This window comes from Dermacentor silvarum, chromosome 6 (genome assembly GCF_013339745.2).
Source record: "Dermacentor silvarum isolate Dsil-2018 chromosome 6, BIME_Dsil_1.4, whole genome shotgun sequence".
Classification (NCBI taxonomy): Eukaryota; Metazoa; Arthropoda; class Arachnida; order Ixodida; family Ixodidae; genus Dermacentor; species Dermacentor silvarum.
In genome coordinates, this window is record NC_051159.1 from 188,151,271 (window position 1) to 188,168,207 (window position 16,937).

At 44.0% G+C, this 16,937-nt stretch overlaps 2 protein-coding genes across 2 annotated transcripts; one reads left to right on the forward strand and one right to left on the reverse strand.

The window, feature by feature from the left end:
* The first annotated feature begins 445 nt into the window (after positions 1 to 445).
* Positions 446 to 1,725, forward strand: LOC125946468 (uncharacterized). The gene is made up of 2 exons (XM_049669968.1): positions 446 to 807; positions 1,168 to 1,725. Exons 1-2 carry the CDS (start codon positions 599 to 601, stop codon positions 1,661 to 1,663), a joined length of 705 nt encoding a protein of 234 aa, XP_049525925.1. The 5' UTR covers positions 446 to 598; the 3' UTR covers positions 1,664 to 1,725.
* LOC125946467 (uncharacterized) lies at positions 1,588 to 3,720 on the reverse strand. Its single transcript, XM_049669967.1, has 2 exons — positions 2,869 to 3,720; positions 1,588 to 2,448 (listed from the first exon to the last, which is right to left on the reverse strand). The coding sequence occupies exons 1-2, from the start codon at positions 3,685 to 3,687 to the stop codon at positions 1,849 to 1,851; spliced, it is 1,419 nt and encodes a 472-aa protein (XP_049525924.1). The 5' UTR covers positions 3,688 to 3,720; the 3' UTR covers positions 1,588 to 1,848.
* Between the last annotated feature and the right edge of the window lie 13,217 nt (positions 3,721 to 16,937).

Sequence of the window (16,937 nt, forward strand, 5' to 3'; positions counted from 1 at the left end):
ACGTAGGACTCGGGGCTACTCTGGTTCAATGGCAAGACGGAGCAGAACGTGTAATTGCGTACGCGAGCCGTAGTCTCACAAAAGCAGAAGCTAATTATTCAACCACCGAAAAAGAATGTTTAGCAGTCGTGTGGGCCATCAGCAAGTTCAGACCTTACTTATACGGCCGGCCATTTCGAGCGATCAGTGACCACCATTCGCTCTGCTGGCTTGTATGTTGACAGTGGTTATGTCTGCTTTCTGTGCGTTAGCTCTAATATATGCTGCACCCTTACACGCAAGCTTTTCTGTGCTGTCTGTTGATGAAGCTCACTGGCTTGACCAGACCTCTTGCCAGAAGAGCCTATGCATAGTATACATGTAGCATGGAATGAAGCTAGAAAATGCAATAACATTGTGTACGACTTCCAAGTGGCGCCCGTGTTTTTCATCGTGTGCTCTTGCTACTCGCTGTATACATTACTTGTGCTAACTAACCTTCTACATTTTCATAACACCTTTTCTTCTGCTTGGCAATCGAAGCTTTATTAGTTTACAAAACTATGCTGTGTTATGTCTGATTTCTGTGTGTTAACTCTAACATGTGCTGCACCCTTATATGCAGGCTCTCATGCTGTCTGTTGATCAAGCTCGCCAGCTTGAGCAAACCTCTCGCCAGCAGAGCCAAAGTGCGACATGGAAAGCTGCTCGCAAGAACCGCTTAACTGCTTCAAATTTTGGTGTTGCTGTTACACGTGAGAATTGGACACAAAAAGGCCTACAGAGCCTCACCACAGACAGAGATCTGTCTAGAGTAAGGGCCATCCAGTAAGTACAGGTCCAAAAACATTTTCTTGGCCTGCCAAGTTGGTTCACAACAAAGTGAAAACTATAGCACAAGAAGACAAAGTGTACAGGCCAGGCACTCCCTATGCACTGTGTTGTTTACATCTGCTATGGATACTCTTGCTTCCAGTAAATTATGGTGGCTACAAGTGATTGGCACTAATGAATCTACAGGTACAATGTTATTAACAGATTACACATGTGCATCTGTTGTCACACTTTGATCAAGAAACCTTGTAAATGGAAGTAGCTTTGCGTACTATGCTAACATGTATACATACCGTATGTACTGCCTAATGTGGATTGTATCACAGAACTTACATGATGATATTTCTGTTTCAGGTACGGAGTTTCAAGCGAAGCCATGGCTGTTCAGCAATATGAAAGAACCCTTCGAACCTTCCGGCACAACATTGAGACCTTCCACTGCGGCCTTATTGTGGATCCCACGTGCCCATGGCTCGGTGCATCTCCCGATCGTGTGGTGTGGGACCCAGAGGAACAGAGTCCTCATGGCATTGTTGAAGTCAAGTGCCCATATTCAATGAGAGACTTGAAAATACCAAGCACTCAAGGCTCGTGCCTTGTGAAAGATGGCAACGGCACGTACAGGCTCAACCGCACACACTTTTACTATTACCAGGTTCTCGGGCAGATGGCCCTTTCAGGGCTTACTTGGGCTGACTTTCTCATGTATGCTCCACAGTTTCTAGTTGTTGAAAGGATTAGATTCAGTGAAAGTGAATGGCAGAAATGCAAAAATAGGCTGGACAGCTTTTATTTTTCGACACATCTACCGTACTTGGCAAGAACGTGCAGTACAAGCAATGAATCTTGAATTCGAGAGTTTAAAAAGTGAATGAGAATTTATGTATTTATTAATAAAGTTGTGATACCATTGACAATGCCTTGTATCCTTTTCTTGAAACGAGTATCGAAGCCATGTGCTCATGGCTTTGGCTATGCTAGCTTGGCAGTCACTGGGAAGGCTATGTAGTACTGAACTGACACCTTGCACAGATCCTAGGTTGCTATTAAAGGACTTTGAAGATTGCTTAAGAATGCACACAATGCCCAAATTTCATTAATGATCGGTGCAATTGACAGTGGGATGGGCCTGTCGAAAATATGAAATGCCTTAATACGTTGAATGCGTCGCTCGACATGTATTCTGAGACTTGCAATTTCCTCTGTTTGCCTAACTTCTTCTTCGGTCAGGTGCTGTCTCCGAAGGAAAGGGGGAATGTTCAACGCAACTCCTTTTGCACTGAGCAGGTCCTGTATCTTAAAGCCTTTGTCGGCCATTACCGAGTCGCCAGGCTCAAATTTGAGTTTTAAAAACCCACTTTTTTCAACGAGCTCTTTGTCTGACACCGACCCTGTAAATAATTTTGACAAAAACGTGATCGTTCCATCAGGTGAAATGACAACCAAACCCTTCATTGTATTAGTTGACTTGTAGGTTGAGTAGGTCGCCGACTGAAGGACCAGAGAGCTTGGAACTTCGCATCTCACTTCTGTCGCGTCAATAATGGCTCTTGTTGATGGGTATCGCTCTTTAAAAATGGCTGGCATAGCCTTGTCAACCTTGTCTCTGCTCAGCCAAAGGTCCATCTGACCAACCTGCAAATAAATAAAGCTGATCCATGTGGTACATATTCTGGATACTGTAGCAATGGACACCCTGAACCTGTAGGCAAGGTCCCTTTCGAAGAGCCCAAGGCGCAACCTGACGAGAACAAGAAAAAGCTGGTCCTTAGCTGTCAGCATGTGCGGCCTCCCCGCATTACTTGATCTACTTGAATAGCTCCTAGACCATACTTTTATATTTTCCACACACTCACCGGGGTTTATTAAACGAAAGAAGCACATGAATGATTCAAAGTTTGAAAGCCCAGTGTAGAAACTAATGTCCTCAGGGCTGTCCTTGAAGCATTCGACAGAAAATTGCCTGCTTTTATGCCGATCAAGCTTTTTGTTTTCCATATTGAGTATTTCATACTCTCTCTGAGCTTTATAAAGCGTGTCTTTTGCTGACTTCACCTCTTTGGTTCTAATTTCCAAGTCGCTCTCCAGTTGTTGTATACACACTTGAAGTAGAGAGAGCTGCGTCTCGAGCTCAGGCACTCTCACTGCATTTGCTTTCGCAGACTTCACCTCTTCGGTACTACCCTCTAGGTCGCTTTCCAGTTGGTGTATGCGCATTTGAAGCACAGAAAGCTGCTTCTCGAGCTCCGACACTCTAACTGCACATGCACAATCACACACTTCGTGGTCTCGGACGTGGGTCACACAGGCCGGCGTTGAAGCACTTGCTTCGCACTCTGTGGCGTCCATAGTTTCAACAGCTGTTGAAGAATCCCGCGACGCGGCGACATCACTACTGGGAGAAAGCAGTGGTTGTGACGTGAACCCGGAGCTGCTAGCCTGGCCGACGGCGGAAAGCAGCTTTCTTTTCGCGACACACTGCTGTCGGTCTTTCGGCTTTTTTCTTGCTGGTGGCTTGGGTTTGCCAAAGGCAAACACGCTCGGCACGGCGTCAACCCGGAGGTAACGCCTATCGCCGACTACATTCGGCAAGTAGCTGTCGGCGGTGAAGAGATTCGAGCACACCTTTGTGTGCTTCGTCACGACAAAAAGCTTTCCTTCATCGCGCTTAATGGCTACAATCCATTTCTTCTTCAGATGCGGATCCTTCGGAAAACAGAAGAACGACACCTGCAAGACGATAAAAGCGACATAAGGCGCGCGCAAGAGACGCAACAAATAGGATACGAAATACACACGCATACTTGCCTTCGAGCCGTTATCGTCCAAAACTCCTCGCTGGTTGCAAAGCGGCACGCAGCAATGCACAGGCATGTTACCGAATGCTGAGGAGAACCGGATTCAACGGAAATTCGTCGAGCAGGCAGATGAAAACTTCGGTGCTCAGTTTAGTTTTGCTTGCCGGTCCGCTTCGTCAGTGCACGGAGACGCCGAGTTCGCCCAGCCAATGCCTCCTTTATTGGCCCAGCTAATGGCGCCGATCTCATAGTTACTGTCGTTCTCAATAGGTGGCGCTGAATTCCGAAACCGGCCTATCAGCTCATGTTTACTACAATTCACATTGCTACCAAAGCCGCTCACCTTACTTCGTATGACATTGTTGTGTTGCTATCGCATTCATTGCTTCGCCCTTAGGGCGAAACTGTGAATTTTTTTATATAGAGGGGCTTTATTCTGCTCCGGCAGCTGCTGTTTCACAGCGTGGCTGCGAGGCCGCCGTATCATAGAGTAACATACGGATTACAAGAGTGGTCACTCCAGCCTAAAAGCGGCCGAGCTACGCAGCTTCATGCCACCCGCTAGAGGGCAATACAAAACTCCCTGTCTCCAAGGGAACGCGCGTACTGGTTATCTACTGTAGCAACTTTTCTATAGTGCACTATACGTCTACAATTGTCTATGTGGCTGTAGACGTAGACGTTATCAAGCGGATCAGCCGGCCGTGAGCGGTGGATGATAAGTAGCCTAACGCATCGCTACAAAATATCGGCCATGGTGTGATCAGGCAAGGCGACGCTACAAAAGATGTGCGATAGCGTCTGCGTGGTCTTTGCTGGGTTCGTCTGCCAGAACGTCTGTCTGCTTGGCTGCTGCTTGGTAAGAAGGCCTTCATTACTTTCTTTTTTCCCTTCATTACTTTGAAAATTGCTTATGTATTTGCCACTTGAGCCATAAGTTGACCTTTGTCGCATTGTGCTGTTCGGCGCATAGAGCTTTTTGTGTTCTTCACTTCGCGCTTGATGTTCGTGAATTGCTTCACATTATGTAAGAAACAGCAATTTGGAATGCTGCGCAGAAAGTTTGCGAGAAAATCGTTTCTTGGCGCGAGAAAGTGAGTCGGCACATGCCGGTATGCGTAGTCTGAATTCAATGCACGTGTGTGCAATTGTGTGAAAGAATGCAGTTATGCTTATAAGATCGTTATTCGTGGCGTGCGCAGCTTGCTTGAAGCCTTTGTTACGAGCGCAATTAGAGAGAACTTGCGAATTGAGAAGAATATTTGTAAGCTGTGGCTAAGAGGTATTCTGAATAAGCACTCCTGCCTCAGTAGCGCAAGCATGGCACCGAAGGTTTCTTTCTTTTTATTGCGATAGCAATTATATGGACACTCAAAAGCAGATTTCTGCCGTCGCCGTCGCCGTGAGGTTCCGTATGACGTTAATGGAGATTAAATCGTCGCCGCGCGCCGAACGCTGTATGTGCGAGTGAAAGGGCGCGAGGGGCGCGCGCTTTCACGGGGAGTGAACGCACGGCGGAGAACAAACGCGCGTTCTGCGCCGTGCTCCCTTAAGGGCTGCAGAAGTAGGCGTCTCTTTCCTCCTTTACAATCACCATATATGTAGAGCAAAGGCGCCTTCTTCCGACGCGCGAGAGGCCGTAGGGGAGGAGGGAGGCGACGTTTTGCTGCGGCACCAAGTGCCTATTTATATCAGAGGCTCCGGCAACAGTCACCAACGCCGCACGCATTTTGAGCTAACGCGGGCAAAACGCCGATGGCGTCGACAACAGTTCTGCGTGTTGCCGATGCTGCTGCATGTCCAAGTTTATACAGCTGATAAAGCTAATATCATTACTCCGTATAGCTCTTTACAAGTTTGCTATCGCAATCGATGCTTCGCCTTTCAGGTGAAACTGCGACAACTTTTTTATATATAGGGGCTTTAATCTTTGCCAATGCCTCCGCCGTGTTGTCAGACTAAACGCCGCACCCAACAGCCGCGTCACATCATGGATGAGCTTTGCGCCAATCCTCACTTTCTTGCATGCGTAATCATGCGAACAACAATTAAAATTTGGAGTTGGATATCTCGGAGAATAGACATGCTAGAAGAATTCTATTAAGTGAAACTGTGTAGAAACACGGCTGCCTCTAATTTTTCAATACAAACATACCCACTTACTGCAGTCGACAAAAAAATAATTGTTCAACTTAAGTGAATTCGGCTGCTCACAGCGATAATTATCCTCTCACTTTGTGCCCACCTGGCCACATAAGTTATTAGCACAGGTGGTCTTTGCGTGCCTCCAAGTACCTAATTTTAAGAAAACCATAAATCTTAATTTTGAACACCCTGTATTATCAGGCACAGCCGCCAAGCACATGGCTGTATTGGGTAACGTCCTTTTCCTTTATGCTCGGAGAAACCGATACCTGGCTTCGCTATAGGGCTTCTTCCTCTTTCTGGGGTTTTACGTGCCAAAACCAGTTCTGATTATGAGGCACGCCGTAGTGGAAGGCTCCGGATTAATTCTGCCAACCTGATGTTCTTAAACGTGCACTACAACGCAAGCACACGGGCGTTTTTGCATTTTGCCTCCATCGAAATGCCGCCGCCGCGGCCGGGATTCGATCCCGCAATCTCGTGCTCAGCAGCGCAACACCTGAGCTGACTGAGCCACCACGGCGGGCTACAGGTGTTGCTCTAGCCGTATAAAACGCGGGTTTAGCGTGAGCAGAAACGGTGCATTTCGGTAAATGAGAAAGGCTACTATCATCATCACCATCATTGACAGAAGCTGACCCCCCCCCCCCCCCCCCCCTCAGAAAAAACCTGGATCCGCCCCTGTGGACCACATGTGCAGGATGTTTCAAAGCGTCAACCGCGGCAAACGGGTGCCGACAAACGCTTCACTTGCCGATCGTCACTGTTGTCGCCCCCAGTGTCGGGGGAGCAGGACAAAGGATAAAAGGGCGCGCGCCGGCAGAGCTCCTTGTGAGGCTAATGGGCAGATGGGAGTCGCGTTGCTCAGGCGGTTTTCGTCGCATAGAGCAGGCCGCCGCCTGTGTTCAAGCAATTACACGGCGCATCGTCTAGTTTGCAGTTTGCTCGAGTGCATGGGCCGGGTAACACGCGGATTCAAAATGGAAGGGAAATTCTTTCCCTGGATTTTGTTGGTGTATACGTTATTGTTGTTGTTTGTTGTTGCTGGTTTGTTTATTTTGGTTTGTTCGTGTTTGGTTTGAAGTGAAGCTACAATCTAAGGAGTGCCCAGAGGAAAACGGGAAAGAGCGAAGTGAACCAATAGGAGTTACTGAAAGAAAACTGTTGGGCTGATTTGAGCTAACCATTGGTTCGGGACAGTTTTGTGCTTGTAAAACTGCTTGCGATTGTTAGAGTCGTCCGGCCTACGCTGCCGAGGGGCGGAGAAGGGAATTCTTGTGTGAACCGAATGGCTTAAAACGGGGAATTCGGCCATGTTTTGGGGGAGAGCGATGGGAGAGCGATGAGAGAGCTGGAGTCGATGACTCCGCAAGCTGTTGGCGAAATGTATATATGTAAATAAACGTGTACATACGGAGGAGTTGTTGCGAGCCTTGTATGCAACGTGTAGCCTGACAACGAATGAAAGATTGAGGGCTAGGAGCCCGGTTCAACGAGGGTGCCATCAGGAGCGACAGACCAGCAACGGCCTGAACTCGAACAGCGGTACTCCACTACGAAAACTAACTGAAGCTTTCTTGCGTTTCGTTGTCGACGTGTACGTCTTTAGTAGGGTTATGCCAGGACTAATGCTTCTCACACGCCGGAGAACTTCAAGTTTCACCGTGTCACCGATAAGCCGAACGGCCACTTGGATGGGTTTGTTTGTTTGTTTGTTTGTTGGTCGGTCGGTCGGTCGGTCGGTTCGGTCGGTCGGTCGGTTCGGTCGGTTGGTTTATTTATTTATTTATTTATTTATTTATTTATTTATTTATTTATTTATTTATTTATTTATTTATTTATTTATTTATTTATTTATACTGTTAGCCTAGGGGACGATACAGGGTGGAGAACTCATAAAATAAGCTTCAAAGATCGCTACAAACACGATCGCTACACTAATCCAGACAATACAACTGCTTAATTATGCCAATTTTACACCAGAATATTCGCAGATATGTAATATAATTGAGCATTGTATTACAGGCACCGAACACTACAAGCAACAACAACTATACCATACAAAATGAAATTTTCAACATCACACACAGGAACTTCGTCAATATTCCGCAGGGTCATTTCAATCATGTCATATTACGCATGCTGCCTATCATTGCACAAAGAAGCTAATAATGTGTGAGGATGGCTACATAGAAGAATAATAGGCCAGTACCGATTTTTCAAAGTGTTAGAGAGAATCAATTTTCGTTATGCTATGCGGTAGCGCATTCCAATCTTCAATCGTTTTAGGAAAGAGGGAGTATTTATATGAGTCAACCTTTGCAGTTATGGGCATAAATTGGTCCTCGTGGCTAGACCTAACGGACCGTGACATCCGTGACATCCTGTTTTGTAAATACCTTTGAGTGTCGAAATTGAAGCGGTTATGTTTCATTAAATAAATAAATTTTAGTCTAGCCATATTTCGCCGCAATGAAAGCTCGGGCAAGTTTAGTTGAGTGAGCATCTCAGTCACTGAATCCGTGTATCTATATTTTGACATAATAACCCTTGCTGCACGCCTCTGTATTTTTTCAATTTGATTTACTTCATTCTTTTTATATGGATCCCATATTATGCTAGCATATTCCAGCGCGGGACGTACCAATGCTAGATATGCAGTTAGTTTAACATTTCGGGGAGCAAGTTTAAGTCTACGTCTTAGTGACCAAAGTTTAACTTCTGCCGCATTGCATAAATTAGTGATGTGTTTTTTCGAAGATAAGTCATCTGATATCGTAACGCCTAAATACTTGAAGTTGCTCGCTTGTTTTATTGGATTACCGTCCAACTTGTAATTGAAAAGTAACACATTTCTTGTTTTTCTAGTTATTCTCGCATAAGCAGTTCTTTTTCGTAATTTATTTTCATTTTCCATCGCGTGCACCAATTGGTGATTGCTTCTAGTGCTGAACCTAATTCTAATTGGTCCTCATGACATGATACTTTAGAATATATTAAGCAATCATTTGCAAATAAACGAACCATTATCTTATCATTAAGCCCATTTGTCATGTCATTAATATAACATAGAAACAATTTGGTCCTAACACAGACCCTTGAGGGACACCTGATGTTACTATTAGAATTTTTATTTGTTTCCTTTCACTTCCACGTATTAATTGTGACCTGTTAGTAAGGTATGAATGAATCCACTTAACTATATTTAAACTAACTCTGAGATCAAGTAGCTTACCAATCAAATCCGAGTGGAAAACGTGGTCAAAAGCTGTTGATAAATCAATACAAATTCCGTCCACCTGACCTGTTTCATTAATTACCTGAGCAAAATCGTGTACTGTTTCTGCAAGCTGGCTGATAGTGGACAATCGACTCCTAAATCCGTGCTGGAACATAAATATATTCCATCTTTCGATATATATAAACAAACTTTTTGATACGATATGCTCGAACATTTTACAGAAAGTACATGTAATTGAAATGGGTCTATAATTTTGAATTCTATGTTTGTCCCCAGTTTTATGAACTGGCACCACTCGCGCCATTAACCAATCATGTGGTAAATTGTGCTGTTCAAGAGACGCACGGAAAATAATCAGCAAATACTTCGCGATCTATTCAGCATATCGTCTCAAAAATTCGTTAGGGATGCCATCCAGGCCATCGTGTCTAGGCCTAAGAGAAGTGAAAGTATACCTTCTACAGTTAAGATAATCTCTGCGGCATGTCTGAACGGGCATTAGTCATTTCTCTTATTTCTGCAGACAATGGTAGGGGAGGGTCAAACACGGAATGGAAAAATTCGTTGTATCTATCAGCAATTTGCGCAGAGTCTGTAATTATACATTCATTGCTGGTAGCATAGCTCACATCCTCAGGTGATGAAGGAAGGTGACGCCAAAAACGCTGTGGCGAATCTTTCATAAACCGTGATAAAGTGTGGGAATAGTGATGTTCTTTCGCGGTAGATAATTTTTCCTTTAGTATTCGAAAGATCTCGAATCTCATTATGATCTTTGTTTTTAATTTTCCTTCTACGTTTTAATTTCCGCTTTAACTGGATGGTTTCTCGGTTCACCCAAGGATTTCGCTTTTTCACATTTTTTGTCTTCATTGGAACATAGTTATGCATACAGTAATTGACAATACCTTTAAACTCATCCCACAACGTATTGACCTCAGCTGCTTCATCAAACGTCTCCAGTGCCATCTCCAGGTAATCGAGGATGCTGACATCATCTGCTGCAGCAAAATTTCTTACGTGTATTGTATCTCTGTAAAGCTTGACTGGCAAAACTTTTTTTATGTACAATAGGACAAGTTTGCGGTCTGATAGTCCGTCATTAACAAAAACGGCGTAATCAGTAATCCTGCTGTCAATAAATACAAGGTCAAGCACTGACTGAGTAGTTGGTCCAATTCTAGTTGCTTCATTAACAGCCTGCGTAAGATCTCTGCTAAATACCATGTCAAATAAAGCATCACAGTGTTTGTAGTCTGCTGAGCCAATCTGTCGTACATCCCAACGAATACCTGGCAGGTTAAAATCACCTGCTATGATTAGACGCGTGTTTTCAGACACAATGTCAGTCAAAAAGTCGTGAATTGATTTTAGAAAGGCAAGAGGAGCGTTATGAGGTCTATAAACAGCACCAATTATGCAAGGAGAGCCGCACAGCGTTGATCTACGCCAAATACTTTCGTTATCGGGGCATTCTCGTATCATCACAAGCTCAATATCTTTTTTATGAACAATCGCTACGCCACCACCACGAGTTTCACGATCCTTACGAATAATTTGATAATTCATTTCCTTATATTCATTAATGACCTAACTGAATGTTTGTCTTGCCGTGTTAGATTATATGCAGGTTATTGCTGTATTTACCGTGAAATTTCATCTGAAGCAGACAGCGAACAGCTACAAAGCGATCTGAACAATGTTATGTCTTGGTGTTCCACCTGGAACATGACCCTCAATCTATCCAAATGCAACCTGTTAAGATTCACAAACAAAAAAAATGTCACAGTTTCGCCCTAAGGGCGAAGCAATGAATGCGATAGCAACACAAAAATGTCATACGAAGTAAGGTGAGCGGCTTTGGTAGCAACAACACGCAGAACTGTTGTCGACGCCATCGGCGTTTTGCCCGCGTTAGCTCAAAATGCGTGCGGCGTTGGTGACTGTTGCCGGAGCCTCTGATATAAAAGGCACTTGGTGCCGCAGCTAAACGTCGCCTCCCTTCCCTCCCCCTCCCCCACGGCCTCTCGCGCGTCTGAAGAAGGCGCGTTTGCTCTACATATATGGTGATTGTAAAGGAGAAAAGAGACGCCTACTTCTGCAGCCCTTAAGCGAGCACGGCGCAGAACGCGCGTTTGTTCTCCGCCGTGCGTTCACTCCCCGTGAAAGACGCGCCCCTCCCGCCCTTTCCCTCGCACATACAGCGTTCGGCGCGCGGCGACGATTTCATCTCCAAATGACGTCATACGGAACCTCACGGCGACGGCGACGGCGACGCCGACGGCAGAAATCTGCTTTTGAGTGTCCATATAATTGCTATCGCAATAAAACAGCCCCTGACGGCAAGCTATTTCATGAACGCCATACAGCTGTCCCTTGTGAAGGAATATAAGTACCTAGGAGTTATTTTTTCCAGCACTTTAACATGGAATGCGCACGTTGATTACATTGTATCGAAGGCTAGCAACACATTAAATTTCTTGAGACGCAACTTTAAACAAGCACCGGCCTCTCTGAAGGAAACCCTGTATATATCGAATGTACGCCCACTTTTGGAATACGCGTGTAGCACTTGGGACCATTTTAGTAAAGTTAACATCGATGCTCCGGAGCGTGTGCAATTGCGAGCAGTCCGTTTCGTCACAGGTGATTATGACTATTCTAAAAGGTCTTTTGAAATCAGAAATACCTTGGGATGGCCTCTTCTTGAAGACAGGCGCAAATATATTTACGTTTATCTTTGTTTTATAAAATATTTCACGGTTTAACGGGCATTGAAAAAGAAAACTACATACTGGAGCCTACATATATATCTGCCCGTACTGATCACACATTAAAAGTGCGCGAGTTTGCTACCAGAATAAATCTTTTCAAATATTCAATTTTCCCACGCACAATTAAACAATGGAACAAACTCCCGCAAGAAATTGTCTCCGCTCCCCTTTCAACATTTCCACTTGTCCTTCAAAGTTCCATTTCATCTCAGCCTGGGCTCACATGAAAGTTATTGTTTACAGTTTCTTCTCCTCCTTTTAGCGATTCGTGCTTGCGATTTGTGCTTACATTTGTGCCTGCTTCTATTTGTGCTTCTATTTGCGCTTGATTTGTGCTTGCAGGTCGATCTGTGCGATTTGTCCTAGCCATTTATGTTTTTTTTTTTTGCCTTTGTTAATGTTAAACGAAATTTCATAGTTGTTCTGTGGATAATTCCAAATGACATGTCAAGAATCTGCATTTTGCTATGTATTTGTATTTTTTGTATTTTAATGTTAATACTTCCCCCCTGAACTAATGACCCACAAGGGCGCTGTAGGTGCTGTAAATAAATAAATAAATAAATAAATAAATAAATAAATAAATAAATAAATAAATAAATAAATAAATAAATAAATAAATAAGAGGGGGTATTATTTCGCTGTCGGCTATGTGTCCGAGCGCAACCAGGTTTCGGTCACAATGACAATATCAGGGTTATACAAAAAAAGGTGCTCAAATTCAGTGGTTTTGTTCACTAGGCTGCGAGCATTAATATTTATTAGCGCGAAATCCCGGGTTTGATTTCCACACTGTCATTCAGACTCACGTGCAGTTGTATTTTTCTTGCTTGTTTTTATTCTACAGGACTGCGCTTCGTTCCACGCATACAACTCGTTGTCGATAACAATCTTGTCATAGATGAGTCGAACTTTTAGGCCCCGTTCCCTTTCTGCTTTCGCGCTTTCCCATAGATTTTTCCGCTTCCGTAGCATGTTTATAGAAAAATCATCCGAGACAGAAATACCGGTCCCTTTTAACTTTCTGCAGTTCTTGAACACCGCAGTTTTTTCTTTGTAGTCGAAAACTCTCATGATAACTGGGCTACTTGCTGCTTTCTGCCCAGCCTATGTATTCTTTCAGCTGTGGTTATTTTAACGTTGAGTCGCTCTCGGAAAAGATCAGTTAAAACTTTCTTTTCAATCTGTTCAGCAGTCTCATTTTCACTTTCCGGGATTCCAAACACTATAAGATTATTTCTACGGCTGCGGTCTTCCAGATCAGCCTTTTTTTTTTTGCGCTTCCATGGCGATTGCCATATCCTTCAAGGTTGTTTCAAGGTGGGTAAATCTTTCTTCATACTTCGTTATTATTTTCAATGTGCTCTCTACTTCAAGCATTTTTTTTGGTTCAGCTTGTCTAGTTCAGTAGAAAAGGAAGATTGGTCGGCCTTAATTCCCTTTATGTCTTCTCTCACTTTTTTTCTTGCCCCTCCAAAAGTTTCTGCAGCATATCCTCTAGCTTAGGTCCGGGGTTTTGCTCTATATCGCCACTAAGCAACAGTAACATCGACAAGCACGCCATGGCAATATCAACACAGGCTTTGGGGCACGGCACAACAACAATAAACCTATTGTCACTTTTGAAGCACTTTCCAAACCTACTAACCTGCAAATACAGGACACGCAGTTCAGTTGGCTTCATCCTCATAGATTCGCCGTGCCCACGAAAGACCTCGGTGCCGACTGCCCTTAAGTAGCCAGCACACTCCGTTTTCACAGCGGGGGCGGAGGACGTCGTCGTTCCATAGGCATGCGCCAGTCCAGAGTTGATAACATCCGAGGATAGCTGCGTGGCATGTTGTAAGCGACGATGTTCAGTAGTTCTGATGGCCCGGCCCGTGCCTGGAGCGTCCGTGAAGTCAATGGCATAGCACAGCAAAATCTGCAAATACAGGACACGCATTTCAGTTGGCTTCATCCTAATAGATTCGCCGTGCCCAACGAACCCTCCAGACTCGAGTGGTTTGTGCCTCTGCAAGCGGTTTGACCGCTTGCAGAGGCACAAAGTGACACGTTACGTTACTGAACAGTACAACGTGGCATTTAAGCGAAGACAAGTATTCAGCTTTGCTCCTGCAAACATCAGATGGCTCGTATGAAGGAGTGCATCTCATTCGAGCTGAACAATATAGTCATCGATTCGGCGAAGCGCAGGCTATGTGATTTCTCGGAAACTCCACTCGAGTCTGGAGGGTTCGTACGCATTCGTACGCATTGATCTCTTATGCGATTCTTTGATGATTTCGAACGGCTCAGCGAATTTAATGATGTGAACTTCTTGGTGGCCTCTTTTCAAACGATTGTGACAAGCTGCATCCAGCGCTTCGTCCCTCTGAAGACAAAAAAGAATAATCCTCATCTGCCCTGGATTTCACGTGACATACTTCACTTGTCGCGTCGTGTTGCTAGGTTAAGGCGCTTAAAACGAAAAGGCGACCCCCTTAAAATTGCCGAATTTAATGTCGCCAAGGAGGAACTTCGCCTCAAAATTATTTCATCAAAAGACTTCTACTTTGGCGTTACATTTCATGATCTAATGAAGAGTAACCCTCGGAAATTTTGGGCTTCAATTCTACCCAGGTCAGCCTCCACAAATACAGTTGTTATAAATAATGTACCTTCCAGTGACTCTTTAATTATCGCCACCGCATTCAACGAATATTTTCAATCAGTATTCACAACTGATAACTTCGACATACCTGCATTCATTCATGACTCACATCATTCACTTGGCGATATTACCGTATCTCTCGAAAGTGTTTTGAATCTAATTCTGTACTTAGAAGATAAAAGATATTGTGGCCCTGATGGCATTAACAACGCTTTTCTTGTTAGATATTGTGCTTGGACTAGCCGGTATTTGACTGTAATTTTTCAAAAGTCTTTATCTACCTCGACAGTTCCTTTGGCTTGGAAATTGGCCAAAATTATTTCAATGCTTAAATCCGGCAACAAACAGTGTCACCATTAAACTATCGTCCGATCTCATTAACGTCTCAATCATGTAAACTTCTTGAACATATGATCTTTAGGCATATTATGGAGTTTCTTGAAAATAATAAAATTTTGAGTGATGCCCAGCATGGTTTTCGTCGCGGACTTAGTACTATAACTCAGCTCGTAGAATTTTCGCATGACATTTCACACACTCTGGACAGTGGAAATCAAATTGATGCCATTTTCATAGATTTTTCCAAGGCATTCGACTCTGTTACACATTCAAAACTTCTCCATAATTTTCGCGCTATACTTAATAACTCATCCTTAGGTGACTGGATCGCTAGCTTTTTACATAACCGTTCCCAGTATGTCTCGTTTAATTCCTCAAACTCGTCTATAGTAAATGTGTCATCCGGAGTTACCCAGGGCTCAGTCCTGGGGCCACTTTTGTTCTTATTGTATATAAATGATTTGCCAAACTGTGTCCGCAAAAATACGCCTTTATGCTGATGACTGCGTGCTTTATAACGTAATTAATACGAATGCTGATCACATATCACTTAACGATTCATTTGCCCAATTTTGCAGGTGGTGCGACAAATGGCAAATGAATATAAACTTTTTAAAAACAGTCACTTTATCCTTCAGTAAGCGCACCTCTATTTGTTTGTTTAATTATTCGTTTAATGGCTCTTGCCTTGCACGGGTGTCCGAATATAAGTACCTTGGCCTCATCTTCACACCTAACATGTCGTGGTCAAGGCATATTGAATACATATGCAATAAAGCATCAAAGAAAATAGGCTATTTAAATCGCACATTTCGAAAAGCTCCACGTGAAACAAAGCTGCTAGCATATAAATCGCTCATCCGACCCATTCTCGAATATGGCTGCCCCATCTAGAACCCTTATAAAGTATCTGACATTAACACTCTCGAATCAGTTCAAAAGAAAGCAATCTGTTTCATATACCGCCGTTATGACTGGAACTTCTCACCCTCATCTCACCTTGTTGCACTAGGTCTACAACCTCTGTCCGAGCGGCGCGATCGTGAATGTCTTAAATTGTTGCATATTCTCATTAACACCCCACGCTATTCATTAACGAACAACTATCTGTCTCCTGCTAAATTGAAACCTAGAAGGAATAGCCACAAACTCAACCTTGCACCATTTCAACCGCACACTAACTTATTTAAGTACAGTTTCTTTCCTCGTACGATTGAAAAATGGAACTTAGTGCCAGGTGAAACTAGGTCGTTACCATTAGAGGAATTTTTATATCACTTAGGTTGATTCATGCTGTGTTTATGTTACCTGTTGTATGTTTGATTTTGTAACAATGTTGATTTTCAAGGTGTTGAAGTTGAGTTGTGCAGACGAATGTTTTGATGTTGTATCTAATGTACACTCCCACTCCTGCGATAGCCCAATTCGGCTGCAGTACGTATAAATAAATAAATAAAATAAATAAACAACTATTGTGTTTCAACAACTTATACGTTACACCTCTGTAATGAAACAGTTTAATATTATGCGGTCTAATATTCACTGGTGTCAGTGGTTACGAGATACCTAAAAGCCGAGTCGCTAGACATTTGGTGTTTTCCGATACCACGGATCAGAGCTTGATGTAATAGTTCAGCGGAAATCCGCTAGGTGGAGATAAGTAATTAAAGGGAAACTGAGACTTCCACCCAAATGTAGCAATTGCTACAATGGAAACCCAACCGGGTTCCTCGAAAGAAAGCCTCGCAGTTGAGGAAAAATTCGTCCTGGTCCGGGACTCGAACCCGGGACCACCGCCTTTCCGGGGCAGCCGCTCTGCCATCTGAGCTAACCCGAATTTTTCCTCAACTGCGAGGCTTTATTTCGAGGAACCCGGTTGGGTTTCCATTGTGGCAATTGGTACATTTGGGTGGAAGTCTCAATTTCCCTTTAATTACGGATCAGAGCACATGGGTGTTGGACCCTCTGGCGTCTAGAACGGCGTAACCGTGTTCGGGGAAAAAGAATCAGGTACGCTGCACCCATGCTGAGTGCTTGCACCTTTAAGGCCCCTCGAAGGAGGCAACACACCCGTTTGGCCTCCCCGGGCCTTCACGTAGACAGCACCCACGGACTGACCCATCCACGGAAAATCGGTGGTTGCCTTTTCTTGTGCTCCTCCACTATAACCTTCG

What these genes read in the sequence shown, in the direction of transcription:
- LOC125946468 (XM_049669968.1), top strand. Translation starts at nt 599, where the DNA reads ATGCAGGCTCTCATGCTGTCTGTTGATCAAGCTCGCCAGCTTGAGCAA. An exon ending in TCTAGAGTAAGGGCCATCCA is followed by an intron (nt 808 to 1,167) that starts GTAAGTACAGGT and finishes TTTCTGTTTCAG; the next exon opens with GTACGGAGTTTCAAGCGAAG.
- LOC125946467 (XM_049669967.1), bottom strand. Translation starts at nt 3,687, where the DNA reads ATGCCTGTGCATTGCTGCGTGCCGCTTTGCAACCAGCGAGGAGTTTTG. An exon ending in TGGAAATTAGAACCAAAGAG is followed by an intron (nt 2,449 to 2,868) that starts GTGAAGTCAGCA and finishes ATTTATTTGCAG; the next exon opens with GTTGGTCAGATGGACCTTTG.